At 52.6% G+C, this 15,760-nt stretch overlaps 7 protein-coding genes across 7 annotated transcripts; 2 read left to right on the top strand and 5 right to left on the bottom strand.

Moving 5' to 3' along the window:
* Positions 1–31: 31 nt before the first annotated feature.
* MYCFIDRAFT_174796 (uncharacterized protein) lies at positions 32–284 on the bottom strand (the record flags this gene model as incomplete). Its single annotated transcript, XM_007928408.1, has 2 exons — positions 32–225; positions 260–284. 2 exons carry the CDS (start codon positions 282–284, stop codon positions 32–34), a joined length of 219 nt encoding a protein of 72 aa, XP_007926599.1.
* Positions 285–1,767: 1,483 nt separating this feature from the next.
* On the top strand, positions 1,768–3,757 carry MYCFIDRAFT_52295 (uncharacterized protein). Its single transcript, XM_007927676.1, has 2 exons — positions 1,768–3,431; positions 3,489–3,757. Exons 1-2 carry the CDS (start codon positions 1,783–1,785, stop codon positions 3,571–3,573), a joined length of 1,734 nt encoding a protein of 577 aa, XP_007925867.1. The 5' UTR covers positions 1,768–1,782; the 3' UTR covers positions 3,574–3,757.
* A 1,070-nt stretch (positions 3,758–4,827) lies between these two features.
* MYCFIDRAFT_81781 (uncharacterized protein) lies at positions 4,828–5,502 on the bottom strand (the record flags this gene model as incomplete). Its single annotated transcript, XM_007927844.1, has 1 exon — positions 4,828–5,502. The coding sequence occupies one exon, from the start codon at positions 5,500–5,502 to the stop codon at positions 4,828–4,830; it is 675 nt and encodes a 224-aa protein (XP_007926035.1).
* A 394-nt stretch (positions 5,503–5,896) lies between these two features.
* MYCFIDRAFT_90309 (uncharacterized protein) lies at positions 5,897–6,262 on the top strand (the record flags this gene model as incomplete). The annotated part of the gene is made up of 3 exons (XM_007928407.1): positions 5,897–5,915; positions 6,008–6,159; positions 6,212–6,262. The coding sequence occupies 3 exons, from the start codon at positions 5,897–5,899 to the stop codon at positions 6,260–6,262; spliced, it is 222 nt and encodes a 73-aa protein (XP_007926598.1).
* Positions 6,263–6,402: 140 nt separating this feature from the next.
* Positions 6,403–9,446, bottom strand: MYCFIDRAFT_211307 (uncharacterized protein). The gene is made up of 2 exons (XM_007928405.1): positions 6,966–9,446; positions 6,403–6,903 (listed from the first exon to the last, which is right to left on the bottom strand). Exon 1 carries the CDS (start codon positions 9,283–9,285, stop codon positions 7,450–7,452), a length of 1,836 nt encoding a protein of 611 aa, XP_007926596.1. The 5' UTR covers positions 9,286–9,446; the 3' UTR covers positions 6,403–6,903; positions 6,966–7,449.
* Positions 6,544–7,031, bottom strand: MYCFIDRAFT_137442 (uncharacterized protein; the record flags this gene model as incomplete). The annotated part of the gene is made up of 2 exons (XM_007928406.1): positions 6,544–6,903; positions 6,966–7,031. The coding sequence occupies 2 exons, from the start codon at positions 7,029–7,031 to the stop codon at positions 6,544–6,546; spliced, it is 426 nt and encodes a 141-aa protein (XP_007926597.1).
* A 1,129-nt stretch (positions 9,447–10,575) lies between the features above and the next one.
* On the bottom strand, positions 10,576–12,940 carry MYCFIDRAFT_182782 (uncharacterized protein). Its single transcript, XM_007928404.1, has 2 exons — positions 11,944–12,940; positions 10,576–11,888 (listed from the first exon to the last, which is right to left on the bottom strand). The coding sequence occupies exon 2, from the start codon at positions 11,584–11,586 to the stop codon at positions 10,684–10,686; it is 903 nt and encodes a 300-aa protein (XP_007926595.1). The 5' UTR covers positions 11,587–11,888; positions 11,944–12,940; the 3' UTR covers positions 10,576–10,683.
* Positions 12,941–15,760: the final 2,820 nt, after the last annotated feature.

The following is a 15,760-nucleotide window of genomic DNA, read 5'->3' as shown; positions in this document are numbered from 1 at the left end:
AGGCCGTGGAGGTAGGAATATAGCGTCAAGATCAGGCTGATGTGCACCAGATTGAAGATGAGAGAGAAGCGTCGATGATGATGGGGATTTCGTCGGATCTTGCTTGCCGACGCTTGGGGCTTCGGCAGCGCTCTCCAAGACTCCAACCACGACGCCGTAGAATATTCGAAATCCAAGTCGACTGCAGCAGAATTGCATCGCTCAGCATCAGCACGACCAGCACGGCTCCGTTGTCGCTCACGCCCTGCCTTCCGTCCACCACCCTTCGATCCGGCCTGAACCATCGTCCTGTATCTCTACGCGTAGGCGGTCATGGGCAGGCAATCAGCCACAGACAGAAAGACCGGGGAACAATAGAATAGCCAGCTAGCATGTGGAATGAATGAAGATTCCAGCAAATGGCCGCTGCGGAGAACAGCAAAGAAGGAAGCCTCTGCCATGTGTGGACTGCGCCAAACGCACCCGACACGGTGCATGAAGAATCCCGTCAACATGCGTTGTTCACGAATGGAACTGTCTGAGTAGAACTACTGCTCCGTCTGGACAGCTACACCGATGTCTGCACAGCGTACAGCTGCAGCCAAGTGCAAACTGCGCACGACCGCGCTGTGGGTCGATCGTGTTGCTAGATACCTTGCATGACGACTTCGACAACTGCTTTGATTGTGGTGTCATGCGCTTTACCCTGGCTGTACAATGACAGGCCGATTAGAATAATGGTGCTCAGTGTGTTCGTCTTCCAAGCACGCCATCTTTTCACACATCGGGGCCCTTTGAGCACGGAAACACACGCAGCAGTATTCGCCAAATGGGTCACACTCGGCTGTAGCAAAGAGGACGCACCGGGCGTTCCTCACTGCTCACAGGCTCACACAAGATCTCCTCTTGCGTCAAACCCCTAGACGAAGCCAAGAATCCAGGATCAAGTCGTGCGCTAGAACTAGGTTCCCATGCTGGGACGTGTCCCTTTGAGATAGAACTAGGTACTCATCCGCGAAGAGTATACGGAGTATTATTGGCATCAAGCCCACGAGGTGTCGCGCTAGGGCACTTATTATTACGAGCAGTCTTATCACACTAGCACCGCTATGCGAAGTCAAGCCTGATCATTTCAGGATGCAGGTCCCATTCTGCGAATCTGTGCTGCCACAATGGGTCGCAAGTGTCATGGCCCGGTGACTGCGCCGACTGGCCACTCCTTATTATTACGCTGGTCCCTCGAATTGCCCAACCGGTAGTTTAGAAATACCTGGCAACTTACAGACCACCACAACTATTTATAATTATCATATGTAGGAACACCACGCGTAATTGACAAGGATGAAATCATGCGCTGCGCGCATCCTGGGCCAACGTCCGCACAAGACGGTCAAGAATCAAGATCTTGCGCGAGGCCATCCATCCTCGGCGCGGACTTCGCAGACCTCCTCGAGAAATAACTTTGTGATCTTTGGCGTATTATCAGATAGACCAGTGGAACACGTCAGCACGGCAGCGGTTGGCAATCACCCGAGCACATCACCGCTTCCACATGTCTACTTACAACTAACTGCCACTGTCGCATCGCCAGAGTCCGCTGGATACCACACTCGCTTCCTCCCCCTCAAGCAAGCGCTTCAGAGCACTGGAGTACATTTGGTGGACGCGCTTCTAGGAGCCTTTGGTCGTCTCAATCGCAGCACTTTCTCATTCTATCCCTTCTGCTCATCCAGGCCCATCAGCTATTCTAGCATGCGTGGTGCTGCGCTCTTCGCCCTTTTGGGCCTTGCGAATGGCCTCCTTATGGAATCTCTCTCTCTCACACCGGAAGGCTGGAGACAAATACGACTTCCGTCCTCAGAGCAACGCCTTCATCTACGAATCGCAATGACAGCGCCGAGTCCTGGTTTGCTAGAGCAGAAGCTGTACGATGTATCAGATCCGACATCACCAAGCTATGGTCACCATCTCAAACGAGACGAAATCCAAGAAATACTCAGGCCGTCGCCGGAAGCGACCGCAGATGTGGTCAAATGGTTGGTAGGATCTGGAGTCGGCCCGGACGCAATTGCAGAGGAAGGGGAGTGGATCAACTTCGTTGCACCTGTGCACATCGCCAATGACCTCCTAAACACATCCTTCGCCGTCTATCGAAATACCCATGGACTGGAGCTTGTGCGCACATTACAGTATTCAGTTCCGGGCGAACTCCACCGCTACATCGATATGATCCAACCTACGACTCGTTTTGGCGAACTGAAGGCGCAGCGCAGTCTTATTCACGCCGCAGTGTCGGGAGAGCCTCCAGGACCTCGATTGATGACGTTGAACGGCACTTCTGTAGCTTCTGCGTGTAAGAACGAGACCATCGACCGTGATTGCTTACGTGTTTTGTACAACATTCCAGAGAACACCGATTTGGACAATGCAACTTCGGGCTTCATGGCATTCACCAACTTTCTGGACCAGTATCCGAGGTATAGTGATCTCGACGAGTTCGTTCAGCATTACTTTCCAGAGGCGCAGGGGGCGTCATTCTCGTGGCAAAGTATCAACGGTGGGAAGCTCGAGCAGAACTCAACGAACGACAGTAGCGAGGCGAACTTGGACGCGCAGTATCTCCTCGCAACAGGGTGGCCAATCCACATGCATGCGTATTCCGCAGCCGGTCTCGGTGAGCTGTTGCCTGACCTCGATCAGCCAAATCAGACGAGCAATCAAAACGAGCCGTTCTTAGACTTCCTGACCTACGTTCTTGCCCAAGATGACAAGGACCTTCCTCACACAATCAGCTCATCATACGGAGAGAACGAGCAGACAGTGCCTTTGCCGTACAGAAAGAAAGTATGCGAGTTGTTTGGACAGCTCGGTGCTCGAGGCGTTTCTGTGCTCACGGCTTCTGGAGACATTGGACCAGGAAGCAGCTGCGTTACGAACGACGGTAAGAACACGACACGCTTTCAGCTGATCTTCCCTGCCTCTTGCCCCTATGTCACAGCTGTTGGCGGCACGAGAGGTGTACAGCCCGAACGTGCCGACCCCAGGTCCACCGGCGGCTTCTCGGATACCTGGTCTCGGCCAGCATATCAGGATGAGGCAGTTACTGCATACCTCTCCAAGATCGGCGACACATTCGAAGGTCTCTACAATGCAACTGGTCGCGCGGTTCCTGATATCGCAGCACAAGCATCCGCATTTCGTGTTGTTAATCAGGGTCAGGACATCCTTATCAGTGGAACTTCTGCTTCAGCGCCCGTTGTTGCTGGAGTTGTGGCATTGCTCAATGCCCAAAGGCTGAAGGCCGGCAAACCTACTCTGGGCTTCTTGAACCCTTGGCTTTACAGCTCAGGCTACCAAGGCCTGACCGACATCGTCGATGGTCGGTCTAGCGGCTGCACTGGTGAGAGCCGGTCTTCGCACTTGCCGACAGCTCATGTGCCTGGTGCGTCCTGGTAAGTGAAGGTCATCTCGCAAACCTGCAAGATTTGCTCATTGCTTACCTACAACAGGAATGCAACTAAAGGGTGGGATGCAGTGACGGGGTTTGGAACTCCTAATTATGAGAAGATGCTGCCTCTTGCATTGGCTTGTTGATTGGTGGCGCATTGCATGGATGGCACAACTGATTTGAAAAGCCACCGCTACGATGGAGACAGAGGACCTGAGAACAGATCAACGAGCGCAGGCGGCAGGATATCTGCTTGCGCTCAGCTCAGCTCAGCGCATCGCCCACTTCCATATCTCGTAAAGAAAGTCACGACTCTGGTTGTGCTGATTGAGTGAAGCTCTTGATGAGAGCGTTAGCCCGATTCATACATGCAGTGATCAGCGAGGTCAATACATTCAGTAGAGTCCTTGATTCTTCGCACTAGCTGCAACCAGGCTCTTACGAGGCAGTGCTCCTAGACCCGCATGGAGCTGTGTAGCCGGCTATCTCAATGCACGGGCCTGGGACCTGGCTCGGTGTGTGCTATGCTGCACCATCAATTGCTCGCCCTCACTACCCCAATCGTTCACCAATCTAACGTTCTGAGCCAGATGCTCCACACTGTCCTTGATCTCCTGTATGCCGGTCACATTCAGTGCCTGATCTTGCTTCAATACATGTATGTACCAATCCCAGGCTCTCCAGAAGCACGCATTCGATGCGATGCTGAACTCCTCGAATTTCCACTCCGCAACGCATTGAAAACACAGGACGTAAATTTGAGACTTTTGCATTGGCCTTCGAACAGTGTGAGAAAGTCCTCGACTCGGAACATGCCGATGGAATCGATTCTTTCGCATAACTAAGTTTCTGGCAAGCGCGACCATCTCCCTCTGAGGCGCTGGGTTGTAGTAATCGTGGAAGTCCGTTCAGAGACTAAGCTTCAGGCCGCGCAATTCGGGAGCGGCTTTCATCAGATTCGCAGTCCACTCTGTCGGACTCCAGGCGATGCCATCCGGACTCCAATTATGAGAGATGATTCTACTGGCTGACAGCTCGAGGGACTTGGGATGACGAAAGGTGGCAGTGAGTCCAGAAAGAAAAGATCCATCGAGAATCGAAGCTTGCAAAGGAGTCGTTCTCCTCGCTGCCCAGGAGCACGAGCTTCGGTGCTGAATATTCGGACAATGAGACAGCTTTAAGCAAGCCATTTCTAGCAACGACGCATCTCGATAGCTTGCGGTGAGGGACAAGTATGTGTTCATGAAAGGTTTTCATTTGACCGACCGACCTGCCAAAGCGTCGAAACCATGCAATGATGTCTATTTCCCCGTTAACACCTCGCTAATGATCCCTCACTTCGGCCACAAAGCCATGACTCCCTCTCCGATCTGAGGACCGCGAGATCTAAGTTCTCTTCTTCATGCGCCAGATCTTGGTGCTGCGGAAGTATTGCCAGGATTCTGCGAACTACTCGCCGCATGCGCTGCAAACAATCTCTCATCGTCCGCGTCACAAACATATGCCTCTCCATAGCCAGGCGGCTTAAGCCCTGCTTGATCTCTTGATAGAGTCCGGAGCGGTACTGCGGGAGCATTCGTTGGCGCTTGAGCGGCATTCTCCTCGTCTCTCGGTTTTGGCATGTATGGTGGCGGCGCTTCTCCATGCTCGTTCAATCCCTCCTCGTGTCCAACATCTGTGGAGCGCCATCTTCCCTGCCAGTAACGTCTTCTTGCCCGTGAGGGATCCCACGATCCGATGTCTCTCTCGATGGCATGATCTCTGTGATGTTGTGCCATCATGCTCAGCTTCTTCTTCCTACGCCAGAACATGAGTGCGCCGAGCGCTACCACAATTACTATCAGGACGAGGAAGCCAAAATAGTACTGTGCCAGCCCTCCAACGTCGCGGCTATCATTGTTGTTGTTGCTGCTGTTCGCCTTGTCGGTCGATGAAGGAAGGCCATGGGTGGAAGCTGTTGCGAAAGGATTCGAGTTGGTATCAGGGGCGGTAGGAGTGGCGGACTCGGACTGGGCGCTCGTGAGAGCGAAAGGCAGTAAAGAGAACGCGAGCAGAAGCCGCATAGTACTGTCCATCTTGACGAAACTCGAGATGCCAACTCTAAACGTAGGTTGCCGAGATAGAGGAAGCTTGTGTTGCCACACAGGAGGTGTGATACGGACAAGGGATGGGTGCGTTCAAGTGTGCCGTATGATCATATTTGATGTATGCATCAGATCATCATGTAGCCATGTTATGCGTCCTGTGCATGCTGAACACGTCGGCCAAGTGATAGCAGAGCAGTGGATAACGGAGGAGGTTGGAGGTCGGATCTCCAAGAGTTCACACGCAATGTGTACGCGGCCGCACATGCAGCTGCCTTACTAATCAGCATGTGCAAGGATCCGCCCGAGACGCGAGCTCCGCCTTCACTAACTACTATCCTTGCAACACTCACATTCCTCGTTTCTACTGCCTTGAACATCCAAGATGCCTCGCGCTATCCACGGTAAGAGCTTCCGCTTCCTTGCTGTCACCAAAAGCAACACTCAAACCACACACAATGGAGGGAAAAGCGAAAACTGATTCGTGCCACGCCAGGCATTTTGGTGAAATGCGATCCTTCCATCAAGGCGATTCTCGTCAAGATCAACGCCGAGAACAAACACGACTTCATCATCGAGGAGATCGACGATGAGCATGTCTTGGTGAAGAGTGCAAAACACGATGTGCTAAAGAGTTTGCTCAAAGATGTCAGTATTTGTGATGTGGCCCTTTTGAGACAAACGCTAATCCGCAGCGTAGTATCTGAAAGACGCTGTCCGAGAGCCAGAAGAAAGCTCCGAAGAGGACTAACAGGCGTCTCAAAACCTCTATATGAGAATTATTAGACACAAATCGGTTTCTCTAAAATCGCGCGCGAGTCAAAGCATTGGTTTAGTCAGACAGCATCTTGGACGACAAACACTAGGGAAAACGGCATCGCGCGATATGCTCCATATCAACCCATACCCATGTGGATATCGTATGAATTCTGGCCGCTATAGTCCTGATTACTATTCACAAAGGATCCAAGATGCCCACTTCATGCCCTAGGCCGCTGCAACCACTACTCGCTCTGCTCATGCTCATACCCTTTACATATCATCGCTATTCGGCATAGCAACCTTCTGGCCAGCACCCCCGATCGACGATACCCAGCTCACGCGGTCCTTCGCATACAACTCGACAGCTGGCTTCGCATCCTCGTGCGCGGACGGGTCGTCAAGTGTACCGACCTTGATGATCTTGTTGTCGCCGAAAGACGCTCCTCCTCGCACCATTGTCGAGCCACAATCTCCGCAAAAGAAGCTGGTAATGGGATTACCCGAGTCTGCAGTTACAGTGTGCTCCTTGGGCGTGCCCTTGGTCCAGGTCAAGCCATCGCCTGGGACGATGATGTTGGTGGAGTAAGTGGAACCCGAAATTTTGCGGCAGTCTTTGCAATGGCAGAGGGCCTACGACGTTCATCAGTTTCATCACGTCGCAGAGAGAGAGAGAGAGCGCGCAGTGCACTCACCTTGGCTTGAGGCTCCCCAGTGCTCTTGTATCGCACGTTTCCGCAATAGCAGCCGCCTTCAGACATGATTGTTGAATTCCAAAAGAAATTGTTGAAATCTGATTGGATGAGGAATTTGAGCACCTTGATGGCCAAGAGGATGGATGTTTTGGTTGTACGACTTCAGCAGCAGCTACTTATGCTTCTCTCTCTAGTCGCATCGTCATTGCTTCTTGGACTACGACCTGGGCGGGGTTGGCCCACGACAGACAGCATTGACAAATACTCTAGTGGTCTCCAGAGCCGAACGCGGAAAGGCCACCCGCCGGGACATCACCGGTCCAGGTTTGGAAATGCAGATCATCTCTAGACGGAAAACAAGTGACGATGATGCTGTAGAGCTCTCGGTTGGCGTGAGCGATAGCCGGCAAGCAAGAAGGAAGGAGGGGCGGAGGGGCGGAGGGGCAAGCAGCAGCCGACAAATTTTCGAGGAGAAAAAAAAAGACTACAGCGCAGGCACAGCATGTCCATCACCTCTCTGATCACTCCCAGCACTCCAAACCCCAATCTGCTCCACAGGATCCACCGTCCACTGAATAAGCTGACCACGTCCAAACAACGCGCGTTCCAGACCCTTCACAACTTGCACCTTGTGCCCCAAATTCCTCATCCCAGCAACAGCCTCTTCAGAAATCCCTTCCTCGAGATACACAGTCCTATCCATCACATCCCCAGCATCAGGCATCCCAGCCCCGATACAAATCCTCGGCGCATCAAGACTAGCCTGCGCATCGAGTCCGAAAACAAGTTGATTCAAAAGAACTTGGACATGGCCCTGCGGCTGCATGAAGCCTCCCATGACTCCGTACACGCTATGTAGACTCTGATCACTGATGTTCGTGACCAGAGCCGGGATGATGGTATGATAAGGTCTCTTGTTCGGCGCGAGGACGTTAGGATGGTTTTCGGGCTGGAGAGCGAAATTCGCTGCTCGGTTTTGCAGTGTGAAGCCACAACCTTTGGGAATGATACCTGTGCCGAAACCGCCGTAATTACTGTTGATGAAGGAGATTCCGTTGCCTTCGCTGTCTGTGACGCAGAAGTAGACTGTGTCGGAATGATTGTGTGCTGGAGAGCCGTGCTCGAGGTATTCGCTTGCTTTTTCCGGGTTGAAGAGCTTTGCTCTTTCTGCGAGGTATTCGGGACTGATCAGTTGCTGTGAGGGCACTTTTGAGACTTTGGGGTCTGCTATCCACCAGTTTCCGTCTGCGAAGGCTATCCGTAGTGCTTCGACGACTGCGTGGATGTATGGAGCGGAATTGTGGTCCTCTTTTGCGAATTTGGGAATCTGGCCGGATTTCTCCAGTTGCTCGATGATCCCGAGAGCCATTAGTGCGACGATTCCTTGTCCATTTGGAGGGTGTTCCCACAGTTCCACGCCCTCTTGACTTGCATCGTGCATGTGCTGTCCGTGGTTCTTGGCCACTTCTTGTGCTTTGAACTTCAAGCTTATCGCTTCCGTCTCTTCTGATCCCAGATCTGCATGATTCTTGAGATCTTCTAACGTCAAATGACCTCCAAGATCTTGCACCACTTTGACAAGCTCTTCGGCAACAGTTCCTGTGTAGAACCCAGCTTTCTTGTGCTTTCCGACGAGTCTGAATGTATTGGCCAAGGTAGGATTCTTCATGATCTCGCCAGCCTCGGGCCTTCGACATCCATCCTTGCCTTTGGGATCTTTCTTCAGCATTTCAGCTCCGTTGGGTGACGCTCTTCGCAACAAGCTCTCGGAATTCTTCCAAAAGTATGCGCTGAACTCGCTCACAGGGAATCCTTCCTCACCAAACTTCGCAGCAGGTTCCAGAATTTCTTCCAAGCTCAACTTGCCACTGCCAAACCATTCCACAGTATCCACCCAACCAGCAGCTGCACCAGGTATCGACACAGCATGTACACTGTCCATTGGTATCTTACCAACCTGTCCATCCTTCAAACCCAAGCTCTTCCTCACTGTGCTCAATGTCATATTCTTGCCAGCTCTTCCAGACCCATTCAAAGATCGCACCTTCTTGGTCTTCGCATCGTAGAATAAGCAGAACATATCACCTCCAATGCCTGTGCTTCCAGGCTCGGTCATGTTCAATCCAGCTGCTACTGCCACAGCTGCGTCTGCGCAGTTGCCGCCTTTGTTGAGGATTTCGATCCCACATTTTGCTGCTAGAGGTTGTGTACAGGCGACGATGCCTTTCGTGCTATGGACCACAGATCGACGGGATGGGAAGGCAGCGAACTTGAGACCGGCCTCCCCTTTGGGATATGCGGCGGAGGGATTGAGAGGCATTTTTGAGATCGGAAGGTGGGAATGAAGAGATACGGTAGCTCGCCAGACCGTCGTTCGCCGAGGACTATTGCGCCATCTAGGCGAGATAGGCTGTTGGAACGGGTATTGCGGGTTCGCGGAGATGAGGACGGCGATGTGTAGTACTACTCACTGGTGTATCGCGAAGAATTATGTAGCGACAATGTTTGCTCGTAACTGCTTCCACTCCCAGCAACGTTTCGCCCTACGACCTTCTGCTTTCGGATGCCGACTTCGCTGTGCATCGGCGAGAGCTCGGGCAAGCTCGCGCCGGGGAGAAGCGAATCCTTATTAGCTTTCATGTGATCAGACAGGGGTTTTGCTTGCGAAAGATCTGACAAGATTGCCAGGTGAAGTTAGGAAGATATGCCTGAAGGAAGTCTTGATGAGATTGGAGCAGACGCGAGGAGCAGGACAAAAGGACGCGAGAGTAACGAGACGTCGGCGTTTGGTGTTCAACTTCCCGACGGTGGCGCTCGACAATGAGGTCAGAGGACAATCGACGTCCATCCTCTAAGATCTGATGCGACAACTGCCAACCTCCGGGTCTCCCGCATTCCTTCATTATAGTATCTCATAACACCCCTCCCATCCTCTCCACCCATAATTCCAAAAAAAAAAAAATATACCAAAATGTCAAATCCCCAACCCCAACCCCAAAGCAAAGAGACCCGAGCCCAAGCCTTCGTGCGCGGCGCAGGCGAAGTCCAAGATCCCGAACATAAACTCTGGGCACCGGCACGATGGGTTGTACAAATGATTCAGTATCTGATCGCGATTATCATGATCAGTACGCACCGAAGCTCAAACTTGAAAATGAGAAGAGAGTCACTGCTGACAGGCTTGCTTCCTCCTCTAGCGATCGCTGAAGGCGCAAAATCCATTGTGAGCGGCGAGAAACCTAAACATCGACGACATCCTCGAAGCGAGTAGTGACTGCCCGAAACGTTCGCTAGGTGGAGATCTGCGTTTTACCCTTTGATTTGTGTGACGGCTGCTGCTGCTGCTGTGTATGTGTGCCGACAGTGGGTGTACAGCACCGAGAAGGCATCCTGAGTGACCCGAGCATATCCGATCAGAGAAGTCCATAGCTTCTTTGGTAGCAGAACCTGAGGCATCCACGGAGCTTCTGAAAGGAGCCAGGGGTCGTGGACATTACTGTAGCTATTCGGCTGAAAGTTCAAGTCTCAAGCGGAAGTTCAAGAGGAGCGAAGGGATACGAGTTTGTTCGACGGCCTGCAAAATGAAAGAGACTACGATGGGAAGAGAAATCGATATCGACAGTGTCATTCGAAGAATAGAACTTTGCTACTACGAACGCATTCTGGGTATCATTCCTGGAGCCGACCACGACCTCCATGCTGTATACTTTTCAGATTTTCATTTCAAATGCAGAACATCAAAGCCTTTGCCATATATCTCATCGTACTCAATTGTGGATGCTGCATTCTCCTTTCCAAAAGCATCAATCAATTTTTGACTAGCGATGGCATCGCCATTGATTACTGTTCGAGCTTCTGCCCGAGTCTTTCCTGTTGCGCCTTGGCCCCATATTATTTCAGATGTCTTGTTCAAGTATGTACCAATGTTGCGAAATGTCAATGAGATGCGCTGACTTCCGTAGGCTTTCTCGGCTTCGGACCATTCCACGCCAGGTCTTCTGTCCCAATTGATCCCATGCAGATATTGGGCATTTGTCTTCAGAGACATGGTGAGCATGCTGTTATGAGGCATGGGGATGCGATACGTTGTCCTGGCCGGGCTCTCTTCGGTGTTCGTTGCGCCTCGCTTTGTCCTTATTCGCATGATCCTCTGAGCTCCAAAGCTCACATTGACGATATTGCTCTCCGGTGTTATGTCGAGAGTCTTGTCGGAGTGCTCGGAGATGTAATCATTGCCGCTTCGATAGAGCTGAATCAAGGCGTGATTCAAAGGATGACCTACGACGAGCTCAGCAGCGCGTCTCACTCGATCCACGGCCGCGCTCCAAGGGGTCGTTGGCAAAGTCTGATCAGACGGGTGTCTGTAAACTGGCATACTGCCGTCTTCGTCAACAGCGGCCTGACAGCAGACCAGACGCGGCACAGCTCCCATTTGGTGATGCATGGTCTGCCAATTGATTTCAGATTTCAGCTCATCGAAGATCGACTCAGCCTGGTCTTGCGGTAAAAGATGATGAAGCATTCGAGAACCTTGACTTTCCGTCTCCTTGTCGCGACCAAAGAGTGGTCGGTCTGCGAATGCTCTGCTCGACGGTTTTTGATTTTCTATTGCTTCGTCCATCGTGGCAGAAGTGGGCGACAATGCAGCTGCAGAACACAAAGTAGCACGGCCAGGACGAGAATATATTTGCGTTGTGGAAGTTGTGGTGTGACTCCGCATTTTGTCCCCAGGAATTATATCATTTCGTCTTGGCGGTGAGTCACGGAAATCTAGCTTGCGATGACTTGATGCTGCGTTGAGGTCGGACTGGACAGTAACTGGTTGTTCATGCTTGCCCTCTCGATATACCGTCCGCTCGCTCTCGCGATGGAAAGATTGAGCGCTCGAAGATTGCTCACGCTGAGTGGTAATCTGCGCGGCGGCTGCTGAACGTGAGCATGAACTCGCCTCTAGCTCGACCCGCGTGAAAGGACGTACGATTGGTAATGAGGTCTCCTCATCGTCATCTAGATTACTGTCCACTTCGATGGTGCCAGACTTCACGTCTGACTGCGTGGGTGATGGATTCGCAGTGCCATCTTCGCCCTCAAACGAGGCACTGCGGCCGTTGTCGCTGTGATCGACTTCCTCATCTGCGGATTGACCTCGCAACTCTTCCATGACTTTCTTACTGGACATTGTTTCTGCAGACATGTAATCTTCCAGCTGGCGAATGGCCCTGTCGTGTCGGTCTTTCCTGCGATATCCTAGGCAGTCTTCAACCAGGATGATCCTGATTCCGTATCGAGCAGCATCCATGGCAGTGGCGTAGACGGACAAGTTCGTGATGCAGCCACATACGAAAAGATCGGTTATGAGCTTCGATCGGAGACTCACGAGCAAAGAGGTACCACCAAATGCCGAGTAGTGCGTCTTTGTGAGCTGCATATCTCGCGGCTGTATCAGGGGTTTGATGCGGTCGGCATAATCAGCACCACGAGAACCGCGCACGCAGCAGGGTTCTTTGGTGGGGGCAGCAGTGAGGAACAGTTCTTCGTCGACATTATTTGGAGGCTTTGGCTTCGGGGATGTGCTTGTGGATTTCGAAGGACTCTGTAATCAATGGTGAGCCAAGGATTTGCATGCTGGGTGGCATAGCATGGGCTACCTTGCTTTTCTGCTTTGATGACTTCGCTTGGTCAGGTGTGTCGTCTCCCGCGATCACAGAGTCGCTCGAAGCAGCGGCGGTGTTGACTGGACGATCGACGTCGAATTCACAGCGCACCCAAATGATGTCGCCGTGCTCACGAAAGTCGGACACCAGACGCGTCAGAGGGTCGAGGAAGCGCGTGTCGGCGACTGGCAGTTTCCCCTGGCCGGAGATGAAGTCATTCTGCAGTGCGAGCACAATGAGACCGTTTCTTGTCTGCAAATTGGTGTTCTGCTGAGACAGCAGCGCAAACAGAGACGACATGGCGAAGGCAATGGATGTCGGGGCAGACTTGAGCGGCAGAGGTCAGCAGTCTCATGCTCGAATGGCAAAGCAAGTGCGCATACTTGTGATGACAACAATAATAAGGCTGTTTCTCGGCCATGCAACGGTGAGATGCGAAATAGCCAAGGCGCTCAGGCTTGGAAGACGGAAGAGCAGAGCTTGGGATGATGAGAGCGAAATCGTGGTGCCATCGGATGGCAGGCAGGCAGCCGGAGGTGCATTTTGTTGCAGCATGCAACGTCGGAGTGCCAGCACCTTGGGACGGTGATGATGATTGCAGAAAAGCTGCGCTGCTTCCAAACGAGTGCCGTGCCGTAGGACAAGGATAGGCATGCGTCATTTCACGCGTCAAGCAGCAGTGGGCGAAACATGAGCAGACGAGCAGCGGACATGGGTCGCGATGCAGGGCAGGAGCGGGAGGTCTACCTGAAGGCTTGACGGAGGAGGAGGAGCGCGTTCATGCTGCCATTCCCCTCGAAGCGTGCGCAGGAAAGGACGTGTGTGGTCGTTGAACGATGATCGGGAGGCGCGGTTGCCTTGCCGTTGCCGTTGCCGTTGCCGTTGCGGGAGAGCCGGGGTGGCAGGTGGCAGGTGGCAGGTGGCAGGGTGGGGTCTAGAAGTACGGCACGCGTCTGGACCAACAGCTGAAAACACGTCTGAAAAGCAGCCATGCCCGCCAATCGCAATCGCAATCGCATGCCCGCGCAGTGCTGATACGCCGCGAATGCTGGCATTAATGCTGAGCTTCTCAGTGGATCCGCAAGACGATGAGTGATCGGCTAGGGTCAGGGTCAGGGTCAGGCGATGCCGGTTAAGGGTTAAACTTGCAAGCGCTCTAATAAGACGCGTTTCGAATGATTCCGCTTAACCTCTCAGAATTAGTAGTCCATCACGGCAGTACGGGCATGCTCTTGCCAAGTGCCGGCACGGGGTGTGCAAATGCGATCCACTAACTCCACCTGCCGCTGACCGACCCGCATCCCAGCCTACCCGATAAACATGCCGCTTGATGATGACATCGGCTGCGAGATGGCCACTATGCCATTACCTATTACTCGTCTGTCGACACGCATTCTTGATGATTGTTCCAGGTCTGTATCACGCTCTTAATCAGTGCACCATGCATGAACCAAGAAACCATGAACGAGAGGGAAATGCATGCTGCAGCGAAACTCAACCAGCGGAAACTTGTATTACGACATCCCGGCTTGTCAACAACCACACCAGGCCTGCCAGAGCGAGCCTGTGGCCTTGTGCCTGCTTTTCCTTCACTGGCACGCATGAAATGTTGAGAAGTATGCCCGCCCGCACAAAACTCAGATATTGCAATCTGGAAAGTGCAGAAGACCCGGAAGGAGCAAAAGCATCCTTCGGGCTGTATCGCAGGTGGATTTGGAATTCGATAGATCGATCATCGACGACACTGCGACAGGCGAATGACGGTCTGCTACCTACAAGCTTTCTATGTACCGCGTCTCTGCACTTCCGAGTGAAAATGGTTAGGCGCGGACCGCGGGACAACAACTCGCTATTCGCTGGTAATCCTTCCTTCTCAAGGTTCGGGGCGACACCCACTTTCACTCCCCAAACGCTGTAGAACTCAAAGGATCATGATCGCTTCCTTGATCCTCCTATCTCTCACCGACCTAGGATTTCGCAAGTTCGCATCCTATCTACATTCTGCTGCAACATCTTCCGGACGCACCGATTCCTCCCGATTACTTACTGTACATCTCGAAGCGCGCGAGCGGCGCGCCGGATGTTGGGCCGACGGGCGGCAATCACTTGCCTGTGAACCCAAAATACTGCGGCGTCCATCGTCCATAAGGAATACGAGAATAATAATATGCTGCAGCTTCTCATTGCCCTGAAAGCCTATTAGGCACCTTGCGCAGTAGGTTTGAATTGGCAGTTGCGCTCCGTGCACGCGGAAGTGGCTCGCGCTAGTGTACTAGCATATGAATAAACTCCAACCTGCTACCCGTGCGTAAAGGATTAAGTGAATAAAAGCACGGGTAACACCTTGGTCTCAACCTGTTACCCGTGCACGCTCATATGATCGAAAATACGCTAATTGGACCCTGCACTAGGCCGTTGGTGGTTAAGTGAAGGAGTGTGCGGAGCGCTTAGCGCAGTGGCTTGAACCCTGCCCTCGGCTTCTATCAAATTCCTCTCCGCTAGCATAGTGCCTATCACATGCTAGTCGCCAAGCGGCCAAACTGCCTGCGCAACCTCTTATTAACCGTTGGTCTGGTTATTCACTTTCCGCCGCTAAAACGGCGCTATTCGCGGCTTCTTACATATGCTAAACGGCTGGAAACCTAGTGCGCAAGGTGCCTATTGGCTCCTCAGCGCGATAAATTTTCTTATTGGCAGTTTCCCCTGCCTTGGAGCAAGATATCGTCTCGGGGCGAACGGCGAAAGCCCTAAAGTGATGTGCTGACTTGATCGAATGAACAAACCAGTCACGCCATTCGGAGAGCGAGTGATGAGCGACCAGTCTGTTGCGGCTGAATACACACAAGACGAAGCTGCAGGGAGGAAACAGTATCAATAGCACACCTAACATCTACCCGACACCTCCGGATGAAAGGTCCTGGAGTTGGCTACACGTTCCGGATGATCCTTCACGAACAGGATAGTTCGGCGCCAGCCAGCGCATACATACTGCAGCTTTCGCAGCTTTCCTCTGCCGCTGCTGCAGCTACGCCCCAGTTGTACTGATCGCATTCCATTCTAGACCATGGATGGGACCAAGTGCCTCGGACAGTGACAGACACATTTGTTGCGTTACTGTCATTCGAATTCCTGCATGCGCGT

This window comes from Pseudocercospora fijiensis (assembly GCF_000340215.1).
Source record: "Pseudocercospora fijiensis CIRAD86 unplaced genomic scaffold MYCFIscaffold_4, whole genome shotgun sequence".
Lineage (NCBI taxonomy): Eukaryota > Fungi > Ascomycota > Dothideomycetes > Mycosphaerellales > Mycosphaerellaceae > Pseudocercospora > Pseudocercospora fijiensis.
Note: the sequence above shows the minus strand (reverse complement) of the source record. Positions and strands in the feature narration are given on the sequence as shown.

Bases quoted from the DNA above. Each gene is read 5' to 3' on its own strand.
- MYCFIDRAFT_52295 (XM_007927676.1), top strand. From the start codon at position 1,783: ATGGAATCTCTCTCTCTCACACCGGAAGGCTGGAGACAAATACGACTT. The intron at 3,432-3,488 runs GTAAGTGAAGGT...TACCTACAACAG, and splicing joins CATGTGCCTGGTGCGTCCTG to GAATGCAACTAAAGGGTGGG.
- MYCFIDRAFT_211307 (XM_007928405.1), bottom strand. From the start codon at position 9,285: ATGCCTCTCAATCCCTCCGCCGCATATCCCAAAGGGGAGGCCGGTCTC.
- MYCFIDRAFT_182782 (XM_007928404.1), bottom strand. From the start codon at position 11,586: ATGGACGAAGCAATAGAAAATCAAAAACCGTCGAGCAGAGCATTCGCA.